We start from the raw sequence: 25,458 nt of genomic DNA on the forward strand, positions 1-25,458 counted from the left end.
CAAGTAGGAAGGATGTAACGCTGCAGATCTGACTGCATGGCAGGCAGCTTACATATTATATCACAATTCAGTACAAATGAGATCATTCTCATTCACAGATATGAAAATTTAGCCAAAAAATAATTTCTCAATACACACCAGTACAGAAATTTAGCATCAAATCATAAACCTCAAGCTCTTAACAGTATTCTACACCATTAAGTACAGAGAAAGATGGGCTCTGAGTGCTTCTGGTCGTGCCTATGAAACACATTCTCCCACATGCGTAGAAGGTAGCTCCAAGACGTTTTTACCCAGGTGGCTGATCCGGCTTATTGAGAGCTTTCACTTCACAGGTACTTGAAATAAACACATTTGAGAGTTTACTAAAGATGTGGAAACAAAACAGCTATTTTTTAATGGTGAAATCAGGTCTGAGTTCTAAACTCACTTCTAAAGAACATTTAGAGTAGTATCTGATTCTTGAACTTCTGATTATTATAATTAAACAATATGTCTGTAGAGTAGGCACTGATCTGGTGTACATTTTTGCCACATAAAACAATAAAACGAAATATAAACATGAAAATGAATAGAAATTATTGAATTTTGAACCACAGGGTGCAATCTACATGCTAACCTGAGCACCCAGCTATGTCACCAGTGCTAGGTGTGTGTTACTTGTGAACTTAATTATACTCCTTCATTTGTAAGGATCATTATTTCAGATGATTGGATTTTGTAAGTAAAGGAAATTTGAAATAATTATTCCACCCACTTCACTTTGTGTGATATGGAAATAAGCCCGGAATGACTGAAGGCTTCCACAGATGAACAAAATCAAATGATAATAATTTAGTATGTTATGATGAATTTCATGTAACCAGAAGATAGAAGTCTACATAGGAGATCTTAGAAATATTAACAAGTTATGATGTCTTTTGCTGTTGTGTTCTGAAAGGCACTCTGGCCTTGAATTTAAAAGATAAAAGATCAAATTATTCTCCAGAACAATAATGACTAGTAGATTACTAACAAGTTTAGGTCTCTGTAAAAAAAAACATTGTGTTCTCTGTAGTTTATGGAATTATGAACTTAGCCTTACCCCCTCAAAAGTAATTTTAAAAACTCTAAAAGTTCTCAGGAGTTCAGATGAGAATAATTCTGCATCTTACAAGGGTATATGTGAATCCTAGTAAATGTGGAATGTAAAGGTCTTAGCAAAATAACTAAGAAAATGCTACATAAGCCATGTTAACTAATGTGATGAAAATGTGTCAAACGATCTATGAACCAAGTGTATGGTGCCCCACGATCATACTAATGTACACAGCTATGGTTTAATAAAAAATAAATAAATAAAAGAAAAAAAAGCATGAAGAGAAAAAAAGAAGTTTCAAAGGATTGATTGTCAAAAATATGGGTAAATTATAATAATATATGAGCCTCAAAGAACAAATATAAAATAACAAAATTTTATATAGCAATTTATTTTTAAAATCCATGTGAGGAATAGCTAAATAATGTCAAAATAGTGGTTAGACAACTAGCAATGAAATTTGAAACTATTGGCATGATGACGACTCTTGTTTCAGACCTTGTTGACTTAGATTTACTTGCACAACCAGAGTTTGCCGAAACAGGAAATAAATACCTCATATATAGGGCTCTAACCTTCTGACTCTCCACTTTCCTTCTTGCAACAGATAAGACACTTACTTCATCCTGCTCCGAGAACTACAGGTAAGTAATAGGTCTTTTATTTCAAGGTGAACATTTTACTATGTCAATGCGTTTATACCTGGTCAGTAGTAAAATGATAAATTTAACAAATTTATCTATGATTTGCAAAACTCTATTGATAACTTCTATTGAGTGATTGTATTGATATACTCTTTTTAAGTGAAAAAGCTAACATATAGATAGCTTTATTATTTCTAAAGCATTTTTATCCTGTTTGATATTTAAATGAATTTATTACCTTTGATTATGAAGTAATTAATATCATTACCTCGCATGTCATTGGCCTATGTAAATAATTATACTACAACTACCTTTAATAGACAAATTAAAAAACTATGGCAATATGTGTGTGGCATACTATGGCATACTTCCATATCAGTAACTTGCACTAATAATAACACAAATAACTATGTGTTGATACAGACAGTATTAAAATAAAGATGGAAAGCCATTGTTAATAGATTTAAATTGGTCAAAATAAAATTATAGCACTGACTTTGAGATAAAAAAATATTTAATTAAGGTCGTTGACACAGAATACAGTTTACCTCATGAAATGCACTCAAATAAAAAAGAAAAGACTTGTATATGTTTTGTAATTAAATCTACTCAGGCAGTCATATTTATGTAGGTAATTTAAATGTAAAATCTATTTTGTGTATTTGTCTTATCTTAAGACTTTGATTAAGATCTGTCCAATACTTTAATGTATCAAACAATAATAGCATTCACTCTTTTCTTGTCCCCAGTATTAAGTGGAATGTACCTGGAGTATCTCTAGTAACCATTGTATTTGCTACAGATACATAGCATGTGATTGCTACCAAATTAAGGATCACTATTTTTCTCTGTTCTTTTTTGAAAGCTATATTTAGGGATTGAACTTAGCAACATTTTTTGACATGTGATATTTCTTTAGTCTATTAATGTGGTAAATTTCACCAATGTTTTTGGATGTCAAATCCTTCTTGCCGTCCAGATACACCTTTACTTGATTGTAATACTTTTACGCTGTGTTTGGAAGCGATCAGTTAATGTTTTGTTAGGATTTTGGCATTTCACCTATGAATCAGGCCTGTCTGTTATTAACTATTATTCTTATCTCTTATAAGAATCAACCTTGGGATCATTTCCATTCACTGCCATTCCTCAGGTTACGCCTCAGGAAGAACCAGCATTGGTAAGAAGTAGTCAAGCAGATTTATAATTGTACACCTTAGGGGTGCAAAGGAACATAGGGATGATGTAGCCTTGCAGAATGCTGGTCTGCACATTGGTTAGTTTTTAACGTTTGCCTGATGCTGTCCTGGTGACATACAGCACCAGAACAAGTCTGTCTGTTGCTGCGGAATTTTGCAATAAAGAGGAATCAATGATTGTCTTTAGTCAAGAGGCGGAACTAAAAGGCAATACCCTTGTACTACACCCTAGGCCAGCCACTGTCCCTGGACACAACATTTCTATTTCATGTTTGGTCATACATACACACATACACTCACATACACGCATATGCATGCGTGCAAACAAGCGCACACACATCCATGCACATGGTCTGGATGTCATGAGAGACTTTATTCTCCTCATATTTTCTCTTCTTTATTTTTGGTGCTCTCTTGGAATCCCTGTTTCCCTCTAGCTTCTATAATTCTTTCAGAGTTTTTGGGCAACAGCAAGAAGCCTGCCTATTTTGACACCCTGATTGGAATAAAAGCCAAAAACCTGCTTTTTAAATGAAACATTTTATGAATTTTCCTATTAGCAGCTAAGCAAATTTTTTTTTTTTTCAGTTTTTGGCTGGGGCCAGGTTTAAACCTGCCACCTCTGGTATATGGGTCTGGTGCCCTACTCCTTTGAGCCCCAGCCCCAGCTAAGCAAATTTTTATAATTTGCAAATCTTTATTTCCACAAAGTAGACTATTAAGGTAAATTCTGTCTGTATAATTTTCATAAGTATATGTTTTCATCAGTTAATTTGCAGGGATATGTCATTTGAGAAGATATTTTATTTCTTTTTCAAGTGAGTGCTTTTAACGTAGTGGTCATCCTAACTAACGTCTGTGTGAAGAGGGAGCAAGTTTGTGCTTCAGGAAGACCACCTGTTGGTAGTAAACCACCAACACTTGAAATTATAAATCTTTGAAATCTACGGATTTGGCTTTCCTCTAATCACATCTATGAGAATTACTAATCTCTTTGTAAAAGGGAAAACTCAGAAGGTAAAACAGAAAACCACATTAAACGGGGAGCTCAGTGATCTGCACAGATAGCACAGTAACGCAAGGGAAATGAATTAAAAGAAACCTAAAGGTTTGTTCTTAAGAAATGGCAGAGGTAGATGGAGGTTGGGGCCTTGGTATGTGTCACGCTTTATGGGGGCAAGACATAATTGCAAGAGGGACTTTACCTAACAATTGCTGTCAGTGTAACCTGGCTTATTGTACCCTCAATGAATCCCCAACAATAAAAAAAAAGAAATGGCAGAGGAAATGTATAACTGCACACATTTAGAAATTGTCTACATGCAGGCGATCACAGGAAGAGGAAGTTATTTTTCTTAATTCTTTCTGTGTGACTTTACCAAATGGGACTTCAAACAAATCGTATTCCACTTGCACTTGCTATTTAAAGCAGCGCCTGCTATTTAAAGCTGCCCCTGTGAAAGAGGGGCATGGCGGGGATAAATGCTTTGGTCTTTAGCTGATGATGTCTCTTTTTCACATTTACCTCATTTGAAGTTTTTATTTCAGCAATTTATTTATTTTTTAATTTCAGGTTAATATGAGGGTACAAACAACTAGGTTACAATGTTTGCATGTGTTAAGTAGAGTCCCTTTGGTCGTTGTGCCCCCAACCCAAGCGTGTGCCCTACACCCTTACATTGCACCCATTAAGAGCAGCACACCAATCTCCCTCCCTCCTCCCTGCTCTCTCCTCCCTCCTGCCCCCTCCTCCCAACTTGAACTGAATTGAGTTTTTCTCTTATGTGGGCATGTATTAGATGAACTACTGGCTTCATATTAGTATTGGGTACATCAGATGCTTGCTTTTCTGTTTTCATGATACTTACTAAGAAGAATGCATTTCAACTCCACCTAGGTTAGTACAAACATGTAGTTTCCAACTTTTTTATGGCTGAATATATACCATTCTATGGTATACGTACACCACAGTATGTTAGTCCATGCCTGAGTTCATGGGTATTTAGGTTCACAATTAGCAATTGTGAATCATGCTGTGATAAAAAATCTAGTGCAAATGTCCTTATGACAGAATGATATTTTTTCTTTTTTAAATTTTAGATGCTTTTATTATATTTGAGAGGATGAATTGAGCTTTTTCTTTTCTTTCCTTTTTTTTATTGTTTCAGGTTAATTGAGGTTACAAAAAATTAGGTTATAATGTTTGCATTTGTTAGATAAAGTCCCTCTTATAATTGTGCTGTAAATCCTAACATTAAGAGGGAGAACCCCCATCTCCCTCTCTCTTCTCCTCTCCCTAGTCTCTCATTCCCTCTCCCGCACCTTGAATTGATTTGAGTTTTTCTCTTATATGGATGTGCATTAGATTGTCTACTGGCTTTGTATTAGAATTGAGCACATTGGATTCTTGCTTCTCCATTCTTATGATGCTTTACTAAGAAGAATGTGTTCCAACTCCATCCAGGTTAATACAAAAGATGTAAAGTCTCCATCTTTTTAATGGCTGAATAGTATTCCATGGTATGCATATGCCACAGCTTGTTAATCCATTCCTGGGTTGGTGGACATTTTGGTTGTTCCCACATTTTGGCGATTGTAAATGACCCACGATAAAGTCTAGTGCAAATGTCCATATGATAGAATGATATTTTAATTCTGGGTAGATACCTAGTAATGGGATTGGAGGATCAAATGGGAGGTCTAATTTGAGTTCTTTGAGGATTCTCCAGACTTCTTTCCAAAGAGGCTGTGTTAGTTTGTAGTCCTATCACCACTGTAAAAGTGTTCCCTTCTCTCCACCTCCTCCCCCAGAATCTGCAGCTTTGGCACTTTGTGATGTGGGTTATGTGAAGTTTTGACTTCATGAGCCCTGAGGTGTGCTAGATTCTTCTTCATCTCTCCAGAAAGCATTGGAAAGGGTCAGTGTAAAAGAAAATAAATCTTCACCCTCCACATTTGCATACATGAGAAAATTCAACCAGGTCAGACTTTTATTGGAATGATGGGCTCCTCTACAGATGCACTGCGACTCTGACAGCAAGAATCATGCCTGGTTCAGTTCATCACATTCAGCAATGTCTAACACACAATACTGGAGAGCACGTGCATGAGGAAGAAATCTTCTTCAATGTCTGTTAAAGGAGTGAACACTACCTAATTGATTTGCAAAGAAATAAGAATCTGTTTTTGTATTTTGCTTTCAAATTCCCCATGAGGATGACTTGAGGCCATTGCCACAGTATGTACATGTGCAAGGGAGGAGGCTACATGTGGGCCGTCTAGAGATTCAGAAAGTCTCTGCAGTTCAACCACTGAGCAAGCACAGAATGAACAATCCTTTGCCATAAGGCTTTTAAAGGATTGTGAAGACAGTAGTCTAACTCAAAATGTAGTTATGCAAAAAGGCCAAATGCACATAAACAATAAAAGAATAAGATACCTCACATTAATCTGAAAATTGAATACCGTGTGATCAAAAATTTGTTGTGTGAATGTTAAATGCTCCTACCCAGGAACAAAGTCAGTGTTGAGTTATCTTGCGAGTTTTGTGGGGAGGGTGACTTGGAATTGCTCTTAAAGGATGTTTCTATAATCCAGATTTGAGGATTAACATGATCAGAGGGCATAATAGAATACACCTTCAAGGATATGAAGGTGTAAATAAGACTGTCCTGAATAGATTTAGGACATCTTAACACTTGGAGTGTGTTTTCTTGATGATCCTGCCATAGGAAAAAGCTCTCTATGGGGCCAGGTAACTCTAAAACACACAAAAAATGGCCTCCTTATCACATTAAATTTGTGCATCTGCTTTATCCATAATATGTTCATTTTTTTCTCCATATTTTTCCATTTTTCATCTTCAAAATTTTCATCCTGATGTCCTGCCTCTTCCTCTGTTCCCCTCTAAAACTACAGTATAAACAAAGTCAGAATGTTCATATTGCTGAGTGAAATCTTAATGTGTAGAAAACCTTACATTTCTAACACATCATAGAAACATCTGTATAATTTTTATTTGTTACAGGAATATTCCATAAATAATCATTCTAATTTCTCCTCTTCTTATTCTAGTTACTAAATAGACAAGAGTACTTCATTAAAACACCCTCCAGCCACAAAGTTTCCCATTATTTCAAAATTGTTGCATAATCAGTAAAGGTCATCATAATAGAATATGTTTTTAACTTAAACTGGATAGCCTAAGAAAATATTATCTGAGCTCTCCATGTCTTGACATATTTTATATTTGAAGGACAACAGGAAAGAATGGACATAATTGTTAATATTCTACCTATTTTTCCTAATTTTCCAAAATATGTGTTCAGTAATCTAACAGATACTTGCCATCCAGTATCAGGAGGTCTTTATATAGCTTTGTGCTTCCATTCCTTCTCTGACCTTGAAAAAACATAAGGCCTAAGCTACGAGATTCGCTGAGTTGCCAAAAAGTAACTGAAGTAATAAGTATAGCGAAGTCTGAAGAATTTTACCAAGAGTTATTAATCTCTTTTTAATAAAGGTCCTTCCCTTTGTGAATTATTATGATTGCAATAATGTAGAATCATTATAGAAATTGCAGAAAAGGAAATATCTTACCATATGAAGAGAAGCTTTCTTTTGTATTTCTATTTAGTTTCATTTGTTCCTTGCTCTCTGTGTGTCTGGTCATGTTTTGTAGGAGGAGAAAATAAGGTTCAGTTTCTGTGTCTATCCTTTAGGAGATTTACAATATCAGAATTCCCAGATTTCCCTACATCCCAAGGTCATCAATACCACCATGTAACATAATGTCCTGCTAGCACTTAACTTAAAACTAGCCCCAAATACCTATTTCATAGAGTTGGTCATACATCAGTGAGAAAAGACATGGCAACATAGAGATATGGATGCTGGGTAATAGTCAGAAGTCACTCACTCCTTCTGCACCTTGCCTGAACATATTACCAGAATGCAATCTGCAGTTCCAGAGGATTTTACATTACTATGTGTTTTAGACCTTTGAACTTACTCAAAAATAATCTGACCCTAAGCTATGAGAATGTGCATTTGTTTATTTGAGCTATATAACAAAATATTACAGATTGGGTGGCTTAAACAACAAAAATTTATTTACTCACAATTCTGGAAGCTAGAATTCTGAGATTAAGGACCAGCAGGGGTGGTTTGCAGAGGCCCTCTTTATGTCCTCACATGGCCTCTTTGTGTCAGGGCAGGGTGGACAGAAACAGAAAGAATGTACTGTGATATTTCTTCTTATAATGTTACAAGGACACTAATCTTATTGGGTGAGGGTCCCACCCTTATAAGCTCACTGACCCTTAATTACCTCTTTAGAGGCCCCAACTCCAAATATATGCACACTAGGAGTTAGGACATCAGTATAAGAATTTGATCTCAAGGGTGGGGGGGGAGTACAAACATTCAGTTGATAACAGAAGGCTTAGAATCTACCATATACTATTTGTCATTTTTTTTTAATAACTTAATTTTGAAGCATAAGCATTTTCCTTAGGTTACAAAACCACCATAAGCGTATAGTGGCTTGTATATCTAAAATACTACAATAAGAGCATACATGCTGGGCGGCGCCTGTGGCTCAGTCAGTGAGGCGCCGGCCCCATATACCGAGGGTGGCAGGTTCAAACCCAGCCCCGGCTGAACTGCAACCAAAAAAAAAAAAAAAAAAATAGCTGGGCGTTGCGGCGGGCGCCTGTAGTCCCAGCTGCTCGGGAGGCTGAGGCAAGAGAATCGCTTGAGCCCAGGAGTTGGAGGTTGCTGTGAGCTGTGTGATGCCACGGCACTCTACCGAGGGCCATAAAGTAAGACTCTGTCTCTACAAAAAAAAAAAAAAAAAAAAAAAGCATACATGCTAATTTATTTAGATATTTTATCTCTCCATTGTTGGATATGCAATTAATTTATGCTTTTACCCTTATAAGTAATAATTATTGGGAAAAAAGACTATGTCTAAAGCTTTTCCAGTATAGTTTACTATTAGGATTACAACAAGTTGAATTAGTGAGGCAAAGCATGTGAACATATTAAGGATATTAATACAACTAGGGATAATAGTCCCTTAAAAGTGAGAAATCAAATTATTATTTATTACTTTAATATCCAGAACAATAATTCTCCTTTTCATAATTTGAGGCATAGTGTTTAATATAAGGTTTGAGGGGGAATTAGTTAAAACAATGGCTGCGTGAGGCAAGTTGAAGAAAGTGGTTTAAATGTGTGAAAGTGTATCCTTCTTAGAGGATGTACCCAGGGGAATGACAAGTACAGAAGGCATAGACTTGACAGAAAAGAAATACTAAGTTGTGATTTCAAGAAATGTTAATAAGGTGTGGGTAGGATTTAAGGAAACCAGTAAGAGTTAATACAATTGCACCATAGTAATTGCAGTAGTTGGAAGCTATTACTCTTCCCGCATGGGTGATGTGAAAGAAGTTATCCTAGATCCTGAAGAGAGGAGCTACACAGGTAAGACTGTGGAACTGGGGAGAACAGGGTTAGTAAGCCCTTTCACTCACAGCTGAGCATCACAGCTTTAGTCAAGTACTTCAGCTTGTTCTTTATTTTCTTCATCACAGGCACACTTCTGGAGCTGGGTCCACTGTCATTCTTCAGGCACTACGTGACAAGTCTTGTCTTGTGTAGCTTATGAATTTGGGACAACAGAGATCATTACTCTCCCTACCCCCCACCTCTTCCCCATGTCACTCAGAAGTTAATTCAGGTCTTTGTTCCATTTGTTCTGTTTTTCCAGCAATGACGTTATTTCCAGCATTGCTTTTCCTAGCTGTGGGGCTGCTTCCCTCCTCTCCTACAAATGGATATGAGGTATGGTTAAGATTGAGAATTTTTTCAGAAAAACTCAGGCAACCATGAGAGATTGCAAGCTACTAGACCACTCTCCAAAAGTGAGAGGGCTAGAATGGTCTAGCACATCACAGAATACTCACTGGTAACACAGCATAGTTAATATAATTATCTTTAAAGCTGTAATTAACAATTCAGGAGCTCCTAGCCACATGAGAATATTGAACACTAGAAATATGGCCTATCTTAATCAAGTTGGACTTAAATTTAAAATATAAGGCATACATTAAAGACTTAGTGCAAAGAAGAAGGTGCAATATCCCATAATGTGCTTAATATTGATAACATTAAGTAAATTGAACACAGGGAACTGTAATAAACTGACCAACATACAGAGGTAGTCAACATAAGGAACTAGGCCTACTGGACCAATTCATACATGTGGTGCATGTCCGGTTTATGAAGATTAGGTCAATTTAAGGAGGTGGTCAATGTAGGGAGGTGGTCAACTATAGAGGTTCTACTGTGTTGTGTATATATTAGTTGAATAAAAAAATTATTAATCATAATTTTGTCTATTATTTTTTCTTTTTTAAGGTGGCCACCAAAATCATTAAATTATATATGACGTTTGTATTGTATTTCTATTAGACAACACAGGTCTATGCATTTAAAAGCTAATGAAACTACTCCTTTCCCTAAACCTTTTCTGATTTTATTTTCTTTAACTTATTTCAGTGTTCCCTCACAGAAAACTAATTTTATTTTTATATAATCTTAAGTGGCACAACTTCTTTACATAAATCACCACATTTAATTTTTATAGTTGCTGTGTATATACTAGGCTTGTTTTTTATAATAAGTATATGAAGGAGACAAATGCTCTAATTATTTCTAATATGCTACTTTGCTCTGATAATCTCAGCAACATGGTCAATCATTCTATTCAAAGGACGGTGTGTAGTGATCATATAAGGTGTTGTCTCCTGGTCTTGGCTGTTTGTTCGCATGCCTTCCTATAACTCCTGGAACATTAGACTAGCAAGAACTTCTTAGACTGAAGAACTCTGATGCTTGGTTCAGGTCTCATTCGGCATTTAGAAATACAATAATTGTGTTACCATAATCAAATTATCTGTGTGGACACAATTTATTCATCACCTAGGGCTTCATTCAAGTAGTCTTTCTATTTCTTTCCCAGAAAAAATTGCATTTTAAAACACTTTCAATCCCCTATTACCTCTCTGGCTTGTTTCTTTATCTTCGTTTATAAAATTATTAAAAAATGAGATGTCTGAGAGATCCGGAATTATCTTTTGTGAAGCCTTCCCTGACCTCAAAAAAGAATAATTGATCCCTCCTACCTCTGAATCTTATAGATCCTATCAGTTTTGTTATCATGTGATAAAGTAATGTGACTACTTATTTATGTCACATCGCCTGTCCAGTATAAACTCTTCAAGGCAGCGGTTCTCAACCTGTGGGTCACGACCCACAGGAACTATATTAAAAGGCTGCAGCATGAGGAAGGTTGAGAACCGCTGCTTCAAGGCCAGATAGATATCATATTTCATCCATTTTGATTGCAATACTTTTTATATTTCCTGTTATCTAATAAAAGCTCCACTAATACTCATTAATGAAAACAATGCATTATTTCAGCAAGATGAACTACAAAGAAGGAAATAATTTCTTTTTCTTTTCTTGAATCAGTTTTCATGACTTTCAAAATAAAACTAAGCAGATTTTGGAAGTTAATAGCCTGTTTCCCCCAAAATAAGACAGTGTCTTATATTAAGATTTGCTCCCAGGGCAGCGTCTGTGGCTCAGTGAGTAAGGCGCCGACCCCATATGCCGAGGGTGGTGGGTTCAAACCCAGCCCTGGCCAAACTGCAACAAAAAAAAATAGCCGGGCGTTGTGGCGGGCGCCTGTAGTCCCAGCTGCTCGGGAGGCTGAGGCAGGAGAATCGCGTAAGCCCAAGAGTTAGAGGTTGCTTTGAGCCGTGTGACGCAAAAAAAGATTTGCTCCCAAAGATGCGCTAGGTCTTATTTTCAGGGGACCTCTTATCTTTCCTGTAAGTAGGTCTTATTTTTGGAGGATGTCTTATTTTCGGGGAAACGGGGTAAGAAGTTATACTTCCATATAATGCAAAATGGGGCTCTACTGATAATTAGCATGTGCATTCTGTCTAATTCAGGACTCCTTCACTGAGCCAGATCTATTTGTACGATTGCATTCACTAATGGTTTTTGTCCTTAGGAACAGATGTAAAAGCAGAAGGAGGAAATAGATGGAAGTAGATAATGACAATAAAACGTAGTGTGACTGATCTATGTTGGCAGGACTTTGAGAGCCTTGAGGGATCTTAGCCTGAGAGGAGGAAAGATAACTTACCCCCAGGTGTCAGATAACAATCTAAAAGGGGCCCTGTCCTTTTAGACTTCAAAATCTTGCTCATTTGTATTATAAATCATATTCTTATATAAATTTAAATAAGCAAACTGCTCTTATCTCTTGTGCCAATAATTCACACAGCCCACTCCACTCTCCAGGATCCTGACACACACAAGAATACAAGCTGAAAATATGACCACATGATTTAGTACTATTATAAGTTGCCTTTCTGTTAATAAAAAATACAGTTAGCAGTAGTTCATTAACTGAATGATTTCACTTCCCTAAATTACCTAGGAGTTGGTTTTTTTTTTTTTTTTAATGTGGTAAAAACTATCTTTTGAGTGACTATGTAAAATTTGCTACATAATACATAAAATTGTTTTACTAGATAGATTATTTACTGAATGCTATATATGTACTTGGACTCGGCCTAAGCATTCTTCCTATGAATACTAGACAACATGTCAGGGGAAGTTCTCTCTCAAGCTTTGGGTGTATCCCAGGCCCAACCATCACCACTCCCCTGTTGCCAACCAAGTGCACGTGACTTAATGGTTTCTCTGATCTACCTTTATCATTATGTTACCGCTCATGTTTTTAGAAAAATCACATTAAGACCTCTCTTGACATTTGTGGCCTCAGATACGTTTTCAGTTTGTCAAGCTATGAATGACATAGCCATTCAAAAACCTCAGCCTACTATTTTTATATTAAAAAGTCATAGCATCAGCTCAGATTCTTTGGCAATACTTAACAACTAATATTGGCTTGAACTGAATACTTTTTAAATGATCATCATTCCCTCCAACTATCTTATTTGCTGTTATTTGCAATTTTAAAAATGTTAAAATATAAATTATAATTTTTATTTTGCTTTAGGATTCAAAGTTTGCTACTTTGTTAACCAACCATACCCAAGTGCAAAGAGAGATTGTAAATACACACAATAAACTCAGGAAATCAGTCTCTCCACCTGCCAGCAACATGCTAAAGATGGTAAGTGGCAGCCACGTAAAGAAAGGGGTATGAACCAGCTGTGAAAAAGGCGGGCAGCTGGCTGCTGGTATCTCTTAAGAACATTGTGTTTCACAAAACTCTGCCTCTATTATGTTTTTTCATTGGAGCTGTGTTATGAGCAAACAGGTCACAATTTCTTAATTTCTCTTTGTAATGGTTAAATAAGTTGTCAAGTTTATAAGGCTATGTAAGTCATGTAGGCAGAATTAAAATCAAGTCTTTGTACGTGTAGTGAAAAGCCATTATGTTTTCCACTCACTAACTTCTCTCTCCTAATCTAGGATCAGCAGTAACTTTTCCCTTTATAATCAATGCCATTTAGGGTAAATAACAGTCCACTTTTCTGTGTATAGTACCGAAGGCCACATGTGTCCCAAATGTATTCAGTGAGGGGAAATAAAGGAACCAGATATGAAGTAGGCCAGCTAGTTACTGTTGGAAAAAATAGTTATGATATCCCCACGTTTATCAGTATTTAGAGTAGGCCTATTATTAAAAATCTCTTAGTTTGCTACTGTACTATCATAAATAATCTGACCATAAGCTAAGATTTTTCAATTACTTAGAGTAGGCATACTATCTAGATTTCCTTGTGGCAGAAAAGGGCACACCAAATATATATATATGTACATATATTTTATATATTTATATATACATATATATATTTGAAAATCAGAAGGTGCCTCTACAGAAATTTCATGATGATTAAATCAACCCACTGTTGTGATTATAAAGGTAATGCTCCTTTGAGGTCTGAGTCGTTCAGTGGCTATATTTTCTCTCTCTTTGTTTTAGGAATGGAGTAATGAGGCCGCAGCAAATGCCCAAAAGTGGGCAAACCAGTGCAGTCAAAAACACAGCAGCCGAGAATTTCGAAGAACCAGCAAGGGTATGTAAATTAGAAAATATTTGTTCACTAAAGGAATAGAAAAACTAATAAGGGACAATTTTACGATGTTGCATTAAGAAAACTTGGTAAACTAATGCTGCTTCTAATGCTACTTTTTTAAAGTTGAAATATCTCCGTAAGAAGGGGTAATTCTGAAATACCACCTCGCACTGACTGTTTCATATTTTACAAAAATTGTCTCACCTCATGTCACGTGTTTATCTTATCGCCAGCTCGTGGATAAAGCAGGTTTTGAATTAATTATTTCCCTGTTCTAAAGATTAGAAAACCTTCCAGTGGCGCAATTGGTTAGTGCATGGTAACCAGTTAGCGCATGATAAAGATTAGAAAACCAACTGTCGGGTGGCGCCTGTGGCTCAGTGAGCAGGGCGCCGGCCCCATATACCGAGGGTGGCGGGTTCAAACCCAGCCCCCGCCAAACTGCAACAAAAAAAAATAGCTGGGCGATGTGGCGGGCGCCTGTAGTCCCAGCTACTCGGGAGGCTGAGGTGGGAGAATCGCCTAAGCCCAGGTGTTGGAGGTTGCTGTGAGCTGTGTGACGCCACGGCACTCTACCGAGGGCCATAAAGTGAAACTCTGTCTCTACAAAAAAAAAAAAAAAAAAACAACTGTCTAGAGAAAAAATAATTGTCAATTAAGGACATGTATAGGAAATTTGAAATTAGGATTTCTGACTTCCAAACCAGTATTCTTTGTGATATCATGCACCATTCATATTTTGAAAACAATCATTATTGTTGTTATAAATTATGTTAAATGTTCTAAAACTGTTTCTGAATTTTACTTAAAAATCTTAACATTAGCGCTTGCTTTCACTATTTTCTTTTTAATTTTTCCTGACGGTAAGATAAGACTTTTAGATGATCTTTTAGATGGTCTCGGTATCTACAATGCATAGACTATTACACTCCAAAACATTATCTCTAACGTTAAGAATCACCAGCATGAAATATTTTATCAAGATAAAATATCAAATAGATTAGCTAGTAGATGAAATATTCATTAAATTATAAAAAATAACATCGGTAAAGATAAACCCAATTTGAAAGTAGTAACTAACTGGCCTGTTTGGAAGATATGAACACCATTGTTTTATATTTTTGACATGGTATTTATACTAAAATTATGAAAGGAAGTTACTATATTTAGCTAAAAGATTGAAATCAGTAATCTTAAAGATAATCTAATATTATAATTTTCGCTTCTTTCTTTTCCCTCTAGAGGAACTGAGAGTAGTTTATGTTCTCTGGAAGGAGCTCATGGTCAGTGCATTTGTAGGCATCTAAATGTAAATTTTAATTTCAGGGCCTGAAAAAATTTTCTGAAACGTTTCTGGACCACAACTCATTTTTTCCCCAATTCTTTGAGGAGTGTTTGGCCTAGGATATTATGATTTGCTGATTTAGGGGAGACCCATAAATTGGGAAAACATTGTTCTTTATGATAATCATTTGCTTTGTGTTCAGGGCTCTTACAGATCAAAGCATGAGAATTTTTTGCAAGATCACACAAAATAATAATCTTAAACATATATTCAGATTCCTAAATGTGAAAATCTCTAGTGAATACGGTCTAGACCAAGAGAGAACTTACAGTGTTGACGTCTGCCTTCAGCCAGCTTACCACACAAAGCTTGGAGTACGTGAGGCGTACACATGTGATGAGCTAAAGAGAGAAGACTTCTCTGTCCACTCAGTTTTGTTTGCTGAGGCCAGCCCCATGGTGCTGGATACATCTTGCCTCCATTCATCTTATCCCTGTAAGGATCTGAGATGCCATCCTTATAGATAAATGAATACTTAGCAACTATGAGCATAGTCTGCACGTGTGTGATCGCTTTTGCCATTGCATGCTTAATTGCTTTCTTCATGAGTGATCTGTTTCTTCTTAGATCTAAAGTGTGGTGAGAATCTCTTTATGGCAACCACTGCAACTCCATGGTCACAAGCAATCCAAAGATGGTATGATGAGGAACGTGACTTTATCTTTGAAGTAGGGCCGAAGACTCCCCATGCAGTGGTTGGACATTATACTCAGGTAAAGGGAGGGAATGAAAAGCCTTCTTCCATAAGTGCCCTTTAAAATAAAAAAAAAATTCTAAGTCATGGAAAAAACCCAAGTACCCATCGACTCATGAATGGATTAATAAATTGTGGTATTTGTACCACATGGAATATTATGCAGCCATAAAGAAAGATGGAGACTATACCTCTTTCATGTTTACGTGGATGGAGCTGGAAAATATTCTTCTTAGCAAGGTATCCCAAGAATGGAAGAAAAAGTACCCAATGTACTCAGTCCTAATATGAAACTAATTTATAGCTTTCATACGAAGTCTATAACCCAATCTCAGTACAAGACTATGGGGAAGGGGTCAAGGGAGGGCAAGGGAGGGGCGGAAGGGTGGGTCCACACCTAGGGTGCATCTTGGAAGGGTGCAGGTGAAGTTTACTAAGTGTAGAGTATAAGGGTTTGAACGCAATAATTAAGAAAACGCCATGAAGGCTATGTTAACCAGTTCGGTGAAAATACTTCAGACTGTATATGGAACCAGCACATTGTACCTCATGATTGCATTATCGTACACAGCTATGATTTAATTTTAAAAAATTCTCCAAATTTTGACTGATATCAATGATGAATCTGGGGAAAGAGTTCAAGTGCATATAGAATAACCTAGTATTTAGTGAGTATTTCATCCATATGCTGTCATTTTCCAGTACCCTAAAGGAACTTGGTAGGAAAATATATTCTATTTCTTTAACAGGCTAAATATTAATAGATAACATAGTGAATGAATGTGGAAATATAATACTTTACAGTTTTAGTTAGATTCAATAATTTAACTTAATCTATGGATAAGGCAGATGAAAAAAAAAGTGTATCATTCACATTCTTTTCATTTTTTATGTCCTGCTATCTGTTTTTTGATATTTCCTTGTTCTCTACTGTTGTGCTCTGACACTCACATTTATTGGTTTGCAGGTTGTCTGGTACTCTTCTTACCTCGTTGGATGTGGCTATGCCTACTGTCCCAGACAAGCCCTAAAGCACTATTTTGTTTGCCAATATTGTCCTGCGTAAGTATACACTTCATTTTATTAGCCATTATGCCAACCTAGTATTTTTAAATTATCATACAACAACAGGCTAAAAAGCATATTACAATAAAGCAGACACAGATAATCTTTAGAAAGGTTTCTGAAGTTCAGACACCTTCTGCCAGCTTCTAAGAAAGATCAACTGTTCAGATTCAGTTCCAAGTACTATTGGGTAGGAAGCTCTCCTTCCTCGTGCCTAATGTGATTTGTGTCTTTCTCACTTGCCTTTCCCGAAGTTCATGGAAAGGTTCAGGCTACTTCAAGAGTATGTGGGGTCTGTAATTCTCTAGATTTGCTTGGATCCCATACTGGAAAGTGAAAGCTTCACCGTTAGGCCAGAGGAGAAAGTTGGATAACCAATGGGAAATGACAGATATTTGTGATCCCTGATGTTTCTGCTCAAATGTTCTTACTCCTGCTCATCAAAAAAAATGCTGCATTACAGCTGGATGTGGTGGTTCCCAACTGTAATCCTAGCACTCTGGAAGGCGGAGGCAGATGGATTGATTGAGCTCAGGAGTTCATGACCAGCCTGAGCAAGAGTGAGACTCCATCTCTACTAAAAATAGAAAAACTAGCCAGGGGGTGTGCTGAGCACTGTCCCAGCTACTAGGGAGGCTGAAGCCAAAGGATCATTTGAGCCCAAGAGTTTGAAGTTGCTGTGAGCTGTGATGGCACAGTACTCTACCCAGGGCACAGAGTGGAGATCTTGTCTCAAAGGAAAAAAAAAGTCTTATTATACCTTTAAGAAATTATTAAATCTTGGACCTCAAAGGCTTTTAAAGAGATCCTTACTATATTTCAAATAGTCAGGAAAACATAGTATGTTCAGTCTTTCCTTCTCAGAATTTACTATAGAAAATACTGTGAAGGAACCATTGTTAAGATCTTTATTTCTCAGTGATCTTGGTTTTCCTGCAGGAAATACACCTTTTCCTCTGGCAATAAGTTTGAGCTTTTCACATACACAGATGACACACAGCCTGCAGGTATACTGAAGATATTTCTAGAATATATGGTAGCTTTAATTTATTTTTATTTTTAATATTTGAAATTATCTACCCCTAGAGGCAGAAGGGTTCCTTCCAAACTAAGCCTCCTACATGATTTATTTTGAGGCTGTAGTTAACCCAGGAGAGATAGCATTCCTGTGTGTGAAGTCTGACCTTTAAAGTCATTTTTCAGCAAAGACCTATTGGTGTTGAGTAGAGAGAAATAAAAGGCCCTGGGGACGGCATCCAAGCCCCCGGCCATGAGAGAAGGGTATCTGGAGCCGACAGTGGCAATGAAGAATGATAGAAAGCGGGGCAGAGAGCACTTCCGGAACACTTTTGTGTCTATGTCACGATCTCTCCAAGTGCCCACACACATAGAGTCTGTGTGGGGCGACAGATATTCATCTGCATTGCCTTGGACCCTTGACCAACTTGGGGAAATCAAGACTCAGACTCCTGTGTATTTTCGGATGATAATGACCAACAGGATAGTGATCCTCAGTGAGGTACAGCTAGTCATTGTAAGACCAGTGCACCCTGGAGATTGGCGTTCATGAAACTTTTTTCTTTTTTTTAACATTCTCACTTTTGGGGAAACAAAAACATCACACCCACCACCTCCAGACACTCCCCAACTTTCCAAAGTACAACCTCCTTTCACAAACACACACCAAAAACTGCATGAAAATCACTACCCCATCTAAAAAGCAAAATTTATGCTGAAGCTTTACTTAGCCATGTTATAGATAGTATAGTTCATATTATAGAAATGATGGTATTTTTTCTCATTTCAATTATAAAATTACATTTAACATTAAGTACTATTTTTCATATTACAACCTTCTGTGCCCCAGAAACTTTTGCTATCTGTCTAAGAGATATATTTTATCCCTAGTCAGCACCTCGTAGTGCTTTGTCTTAGGAATTTGACCAAGTCTATTGAGAGAAGAAGAGTGTTGCCACATTGAAAAAGACTCTAAAACTTTAGACTTTAGTTATCCTGTTACAGTTGCTCCAATTCTGAGATTATGGTCAAAAAGCGAGTAAATGTGTGACTTATTCTGTTTTCATTGTTATCTGAATACTTAGATTTTTACTTATTTGTCATAGTTCAAAAGATTTAATAAATACCCATGTATATTTGGAGACTCATACTAACCCCAAAGCATAAGTTAAACAGAAAAATGAAAAGTTTCTGACATTTTGTATTTCAAATTTCAGTGGAAATTTTCTTAGCAGAATATATATCCCTTACGATAAAGGACAACCTTGTGCCAGTTGCCCAGGACACTGTGACGATGGCCTATGCAGTAAGTTTGGAGTGATTAACTTGCTAGTAAAATAAAATGACCTGATGTTTCTTTTTAATAATTAGAAAATCTTCTGACTGTAACCAACTTAAGCAATGTCTTCATGTAAAACACAAACCAAAAAATTACTTAATAGGGTGTTTTTAAGTAAAAATTTTACACAGTTCAGTATCTGTGTATTATTTTACCCGTTATTATATGTAACCTAAAGAAATATCTACCATCAGTATTACATATTGGTATATATAAAAACATCTCTGTGGCAATAGCTCATTGTAATTAAACATAAAGTTTCTTTTCACCAAAGTTAGTGCCATTGTACTAAACAGGGCGGTGCCTGTGGCTCAGGGAGTAGGGTGCCAGCCCCATAAACCGAGGGTGGCGAGTTCGAACCTGGCCCCGGCCAAACCCCAACAACAACAAAAAAATAGCTAGGCTTTGTGGCAGGTACCTGCAGTCCCAGCTACTTGGGAGGCTGAGACAAGAGAATTGCCTAAGCCCCAGAGCTGGAGGTGGCTGTGAGCTGTGATGCTACAGCACTCTACTGAGGGCGGCAAAGTGAGACTTTGTCTCAAAAGAAAAAAAAGAAAGAAAGAAAAAGAAAAAGAAATACACATCAAAGGGTGAGTGATCATAAAAGTCTCAGTCCAGATAGACACATGACATAGTACAGTTTCTTTCTTTTTTTTTTTTTTTGTAGAGACAGAGTCTCACTTTATGGCCCTCGGTAGAGTGCCGTGGCCTCACACAGCTCACAGCAACCTCCAACTCCTGGGCTTAAGTGATTCTCCTGCCTCAGCCTCCCGAGTACCTGGGACTACAGGCGCCCGCCACAACGCCCGGCTATTTTTTGGTTGCAGTTTGGCCGGGGCCGGGTTTGAACCCGCCACCCTCAGTATATGGGGCCAGAACCCTACCGACTGAGCCACAGGCGCCGCCCAGTACAGTTTCTTATATGCTAATGAGTTTACTAGACTAAATTCCTCATTTTTGCCATAGGATAGTTAGGATCATCAGTTTAATAATCGCTTACACTTCTATTTGCTAGGAAATTGATGTACATTTTTAAGAGTCAAAATTAAATCTGTCTAGAGTACTAGCTCACAGGAGCCTCAAAAACATTTTACCAAAGAGAGTGAATAAATATCATATGAGGTCTGACAATTGCATTTATGAACTCATCCTAGAAAAGGTGCCACCCACCTCGTTGCCGACTATCACTATGGTCCCCTTTGAAGGGCTCCATTTGGGAAGCTGTACACGGATGCCAGCACCTAGTCCGTCCTGCAAAGCAATTTTGGGGTTCTTTTTCTGGAATAGTCGTCAAAGTTGCTGTTATATTTTCCTTGCTGTCCTGTCATCGAAATATCTTCCATCCAATATTTCCTTTATCCTCCGATAAAGAAAAAAGTCATAGGGTGGGGGTAGTGGGAATCAGGTGAGTAGAGAGGGTGTTCTAATACAGTTATTTGCTTACTGGCTAAAAACTCCCTCACAGACAGTGCTATGTGACCTGGTGATATTGTCCTCATGCAAGACCCATGAGTCGCTGGCCTAGATTTTTAGTTAAAATTTTCCTAACTGCTTCTATATGGATGCTTACTTGGCCTGCTACACTTCTCACAGTCAGCTGGCGATATTGATACACAATTCAATCAATTTTTGAAAAGTTTTCATCAGTTCTACTGGTACTGGCTGCCCGGACCTCTCTCTCCTCATAAAATGCTTAATCTATTTGTACACTGCAGTTTTTTTCCTGGCATTATCCACATGGACCCATAAACTAGAACTAACGTGCCCCTAATTTTGCTTTCACTCTTGCTAAGTTTGACAAGAGTTTTACAGATGTTTGTTCATTGCTCTAATTCAAACCCCCTCATTCTCAGAAAGGCACACGAAGACATGCAACAACAATGATAAATGCTACTCAGCAAGACCCCACCACACAGCAATACAAACACATCTGTGAGACACTGGTATACCAAGATTATAAAACCTTACTGAACTGTTTGTACAGTGCTGCCATTGTAAGCGCATGGTGCCAAGTTCACGAACTTGTCAGACCTCATAGACTATCTCATTTCCAATGTTGTTGTGACTAGAAGTACAAAGAGTTGATATTTCATTGAGATATGTTATTAAAATTATCACAAACAATACAATTGACCCATTCACTGAGATTTTTGCCTTTCAAATGCATTCACATAACTAAATTGTAGTGTTTTTTTTTGCTGACTGAATTATATAGTTATAATTCAGAATATTGATAATAGCAGAGCTACGAACCAACTAATGAACAAAAAACCAAATGTTCACAACTCTGCTGAATGCTATTTGCTAAAAAGCTTGGGATTTATCGTACTAGTAATGAGCAGCCAATTGAAATATTTTAAGCAGAAGGGTAACAGGATCTATACTGTGTTTCATAAATCAAGCCTGATAGTAGTGTGAAGAAACAGCTAGATGAAAGCCAGCCAGAAAACTTGAAAAATAAACAAATGAGAATCATACATTAGAACAACCTGAATGAAAAGAAGTAGACAGGTTTAAGAGATAAGAAGAAAGTAGAATAGGCAAGTTTTTCTAACCTATCCTTGTTGGATGCTGATAAAAAATAAAGAAAAACAAGTTCTGGTCGATTCCTACGTGCCAGCTGGAATGATGTAGTTGTTGGGAGTGTCATTTTTCTGAGACTGGGGGAAATGAATGAACGGTTGTGGAGAGATATCAAAGAAATGTCAAGGTTGTGGATAGAATGACGAATTTAGTTTGAGATTACTTGAGTTTTGGGCCACTGAGGATATCCAAGTAGAAATGTCCAATAATCATGGTGATAGTTCCTCCACTTTTTACATTTTCTATCACATCTTCCTGTAATTATTACTCCTGAGAGAAAGATGGGGGGCATTAGAGTTGGATCAACTGTGCCCACTATAACTTTCCATTCGAAAATGTTCAATATTTTTACTGCCCTATAAAGTAACCCTTAGACACATTGGCTATTGAGCAATTAGAATATGAAGGATGCTACTGAAGAAGGAACTGAAATTTTAATTTTATTTAATTTTGGTTAATTTAAGTTTAAACAACCACATGACTGGTGGCTACCATATTACACAGTGCAATCCTAGAGAAATTCATTTAAATTAATTTTACTCTGGTCAGTATTTGAAGGGATAATGTCAATTCATCTTAGAAACATTAAAAAAAAGCACAAATTTAGAAATAATCAATGAATTAATTGATGGGTTTAAGTGTCCTCAAGATGTGAAATGGTCATCATAGTGTAAAGATCCAACTCAATTCTCTATTCCCTGTTCATACTGCTTGTATTTTGTGTGCTGCCATTATGGAAGAAAGTGATAATGAAGTGACTAATTGCTGTGTTTTCATTCCAGCCAATCGTTGTGGACATGAAGATAACTATAGTAACTGCAAACAGCTGAAGAGCTCGTTTGGCTGTAGCCAGGAATTTATCAAGAAAGGTTGCAAGGCCACCTGCAACTGTGAAGGCAAAATTTATTAAATGCTCAATACACAGCGAACAGGGCTATTTGGAGAAAAGCTACATCATCTACTTAGAGTTGACATCTACTTATTTTTAACATACACTGGGAGGGAAATTGTAGGTATGTGAGCTACAGATTTGATTCCAAGCAGTCATGAATCTTTTTCTTTGGGATCTGCCTTTTATTTTACAAAATCTCTTTTACACAAAGAGTTAAAAGTAATAAAAGTTATGGAAATAACTTTGATTTTTTTATGTAAATTTTACAATTTAACTTCAATGATTTAATTAAGTTGAAGATTCTGAAAGTTGTATTCTCATTTACCTAGCCCCCTAAAGCCCTAGATTGAAAGTGATAATCATGTTCCTAGGATGAGATGTATAAAAAGAACAGAATGTAATATTATTTTCACATAAATTCTGGGTTATAGTCATTTTTTTGAGCTTCACTGTCCATCTAAACATTTTCAAAGTGTTTGCATATGCCAGCATTGTTTCTCTTTGCCCACTCACCCTTCGTCCACTCATCCAATTTCCATCCTCACAATTAAATTAAAACTCTTCTTCCTAAGAAAATTCTCACTTTTATTTTGTCAAAATCAATAAAAACTTTTGATTCATTATCTGCATAAGTTTTGTGTAGAATATGATCATGCCTTCATTTTTAAAACCTCTCTTCTCTTGCACAAATCTGCCTTTAAAAATATATCAAAATAATATGTGTAATTGTTCTCCACTTGAGGAGATAGAACTCAGTCTTTTTCCCTGTAAGTCTGCATTGAATTTAAGAAAAGGTAAAACTAGTAACTTTAAAGCAGAGAAATATGGCAAATGCCATCTTAACCGACTGACAAAATTTATATCATCGGTGATAAGTCACAATGGATTGACGTACTTCAGCCTCTATTTTTTCCAAAATTTCAGACTAATGATGAACATAGAACTTCAACAAACACAAACAGATGGATTTCTATAAAATATCCCTGAGGTAACTGAAAGTATTACTCAAAACTGTAAAAATCATGAAAAATAAAAAAAAAAAAATACTGAGAAATAGTCATAGACCACGTAGGATTAAGGAAACGTGAGAACTGTAATGTGGTATCTTAGATCAGATACTGAATCAGAGAAGAAAATCATTAATGAGAAAACTGGTGAAATTTTAATAGAATCTGGAGTATTTTTCATAGCTGAATTAAATTTTAATCTTGACAAATGTACGAGGCTATGTAAAATGAAAAATTAGGGAACTGAAAGTGGGTGAGGAATATATGGGAACTCTCGGTACTACCTTGGAAAATTTTCTCTAAATCTAGAAATAAAACTCCAAAACAAAAAGTGTATTAAAAAAAAAAAAAGAAGAAAGAAAAATAAGAACTTTGTTACTTTGTTTTCTTTCCTCCATGATAGTTCATACTTTTTCTACACATGATCGGGTTATCATTTTCTGAATTTTTCTCCTAACCTTCAACTTCTCTATTTCATTGCTAAATGTTTGATTTTGTGTTCTTTTAATGGGCCTTTCACATCATACCAGTAATTGGATTCATATGTTCATACAATATAAAACTTCACTGATAATTTTAAGGTTATAAGTACTCAGGAGGCAAAGGAAAACAGGGAGGTTCAAGACCACCAGTGCAGCTCCAGATGCTGTTTCTGCGGCCTCTCAAATCTCTAAAGCAATAAACTTCCTCATTAGTTTCCATTCAAAACCTTTCAATAGGCTTCTCTAGAAATTAGGATAATATTTGTAATCTTAAACTGATCTGGAAGAAGTTAAATGATCTTTTTTATACTTTCCTCTGCAATCACACTCCATTTCACTCCCCCTCGTGTCCTATGCTCCAATATGACAAATCCATTAAATTCTCTCAAGCTCCTCAAGAACATGCTCACCTTAGGACAGCTGTGTTTGCTATCGTCTCTGTTTGGAGGAGCCTTTATTACTTGCTGGAATCACTACTTCACATTAAACATCATTTCATCCAAGAAATTCCTTTCAGTAAATAAAGAAACCCCTCTTCTGACTCTCTCTGTTTTGTCTTGTAGTAATCTTTACAACGTGTAATGATTCATTCCTGCATTTGACAAATATTTATTGAAGACAATTATGCCTCAAGTATTCCATTAGGCACTTTTCAAGAAAGCAGTTAATAAGACTCCAAACCTCATGAAGTGCACATTCAAGTACGAGAAAGAGAAAAGAAAAGTCTCAGGAGATGATAAATACTATGAACTAAAATGGGCGAGAGCACAGAGAATAATGGGGGTAGGTTTGGAGGGGGAAAGGCCAACTTAGTATTATCAGGTAAATCATCTCAAAGGTGGTCGCTGCTATTCACAAAGGAGCTTGCAATTCGTCCTATTAGTAATGAGTATCCTATTGAAAAATTTTAAACAGAAGAACAACAAAATCTGAATTGTGTTTTATGGAACAGGAACACACAAAAATGAGAAAAGGACAGATCGG

At 36.6% G+C, this 25,458-nt stretch overlaps 1 protein-coding gene across 1 annotated transcript; it reads left to right on the plus strand.

Annotated features, from left to right (window-relative positions):
* The first annotated feature begins 1,663 nt into the window (after nucleotides 1-1,663).
* Nucleotides 1,664-23,582, plus strand: LOC128594034 (cysteine-rich secretory protein 3-like). Its single transcript, XM_053602541.1, has 8 exons — nucleotides 1,664-1,722; nucleotides 9,694-9,767; nucleotides 13,024-13,140; nucleotides 13,957-14,050; nucleotides 15,963-16,108; nucleotides 17,057-17,151; nucleotides 19,389-19,477; nucleotides 22,876-23,582. The coding sequence occupies exons 2-8, from the start codon at nucleotides 9,696-9,698 to the stop codon at nucleotides 23,001-23,003; spliced, it is 741 nt and encodes a 246-aa protein (XP_053458516.1). The 5' UTR covers nucleotides 1,664-1,722; nucleotides 9,694-9,695; the 3' UTR covers nucleotides 23,004-23,582.
* Nucleotides 23,583-25,458: the final 1,876 nt, after the last annotated feature.

The sequence above is a fragment of the Nycticebus coucang genome, chromosome 9 (assembly GCF_027406575.1).
Source record: "Nycticebus coucang isolate mNycCou1 chromosome 9, mNycCou1.pri, whole genome shotgun sequence".
In the NCBI taxonomy this organism is placed as follows: domain Eukaryota; kingdom Metazoa; phylum Chordata; class Mammalia; order Primates; family Lorisidae; genus Nycticebus; species Nycticebus coucang.

Coding starts and splice junctions, on each gene's coding strand:
- LOC128594034 (XM_053602541.1), top strand. CDS start 9,696: ATGACGTTATTTCCAGCATTGCTTTTCCTAGCTGTGGGGCTGCTTCCC. Junction 14,051..15,962: donor ATTTCGAAGAACCAGCAAGG/GTATGTAAATTA, acceptor GTTTCTTCTTAG/ATCTAAAGTGTGGTGAGAAT. Junction 17,152..19,388: donor GTTTGCCAATATTGTCCTGC/GTAAGTATACAC, acceptor TTCAAATTTCAG/TGGAAATTTTCTTAGCAGAA.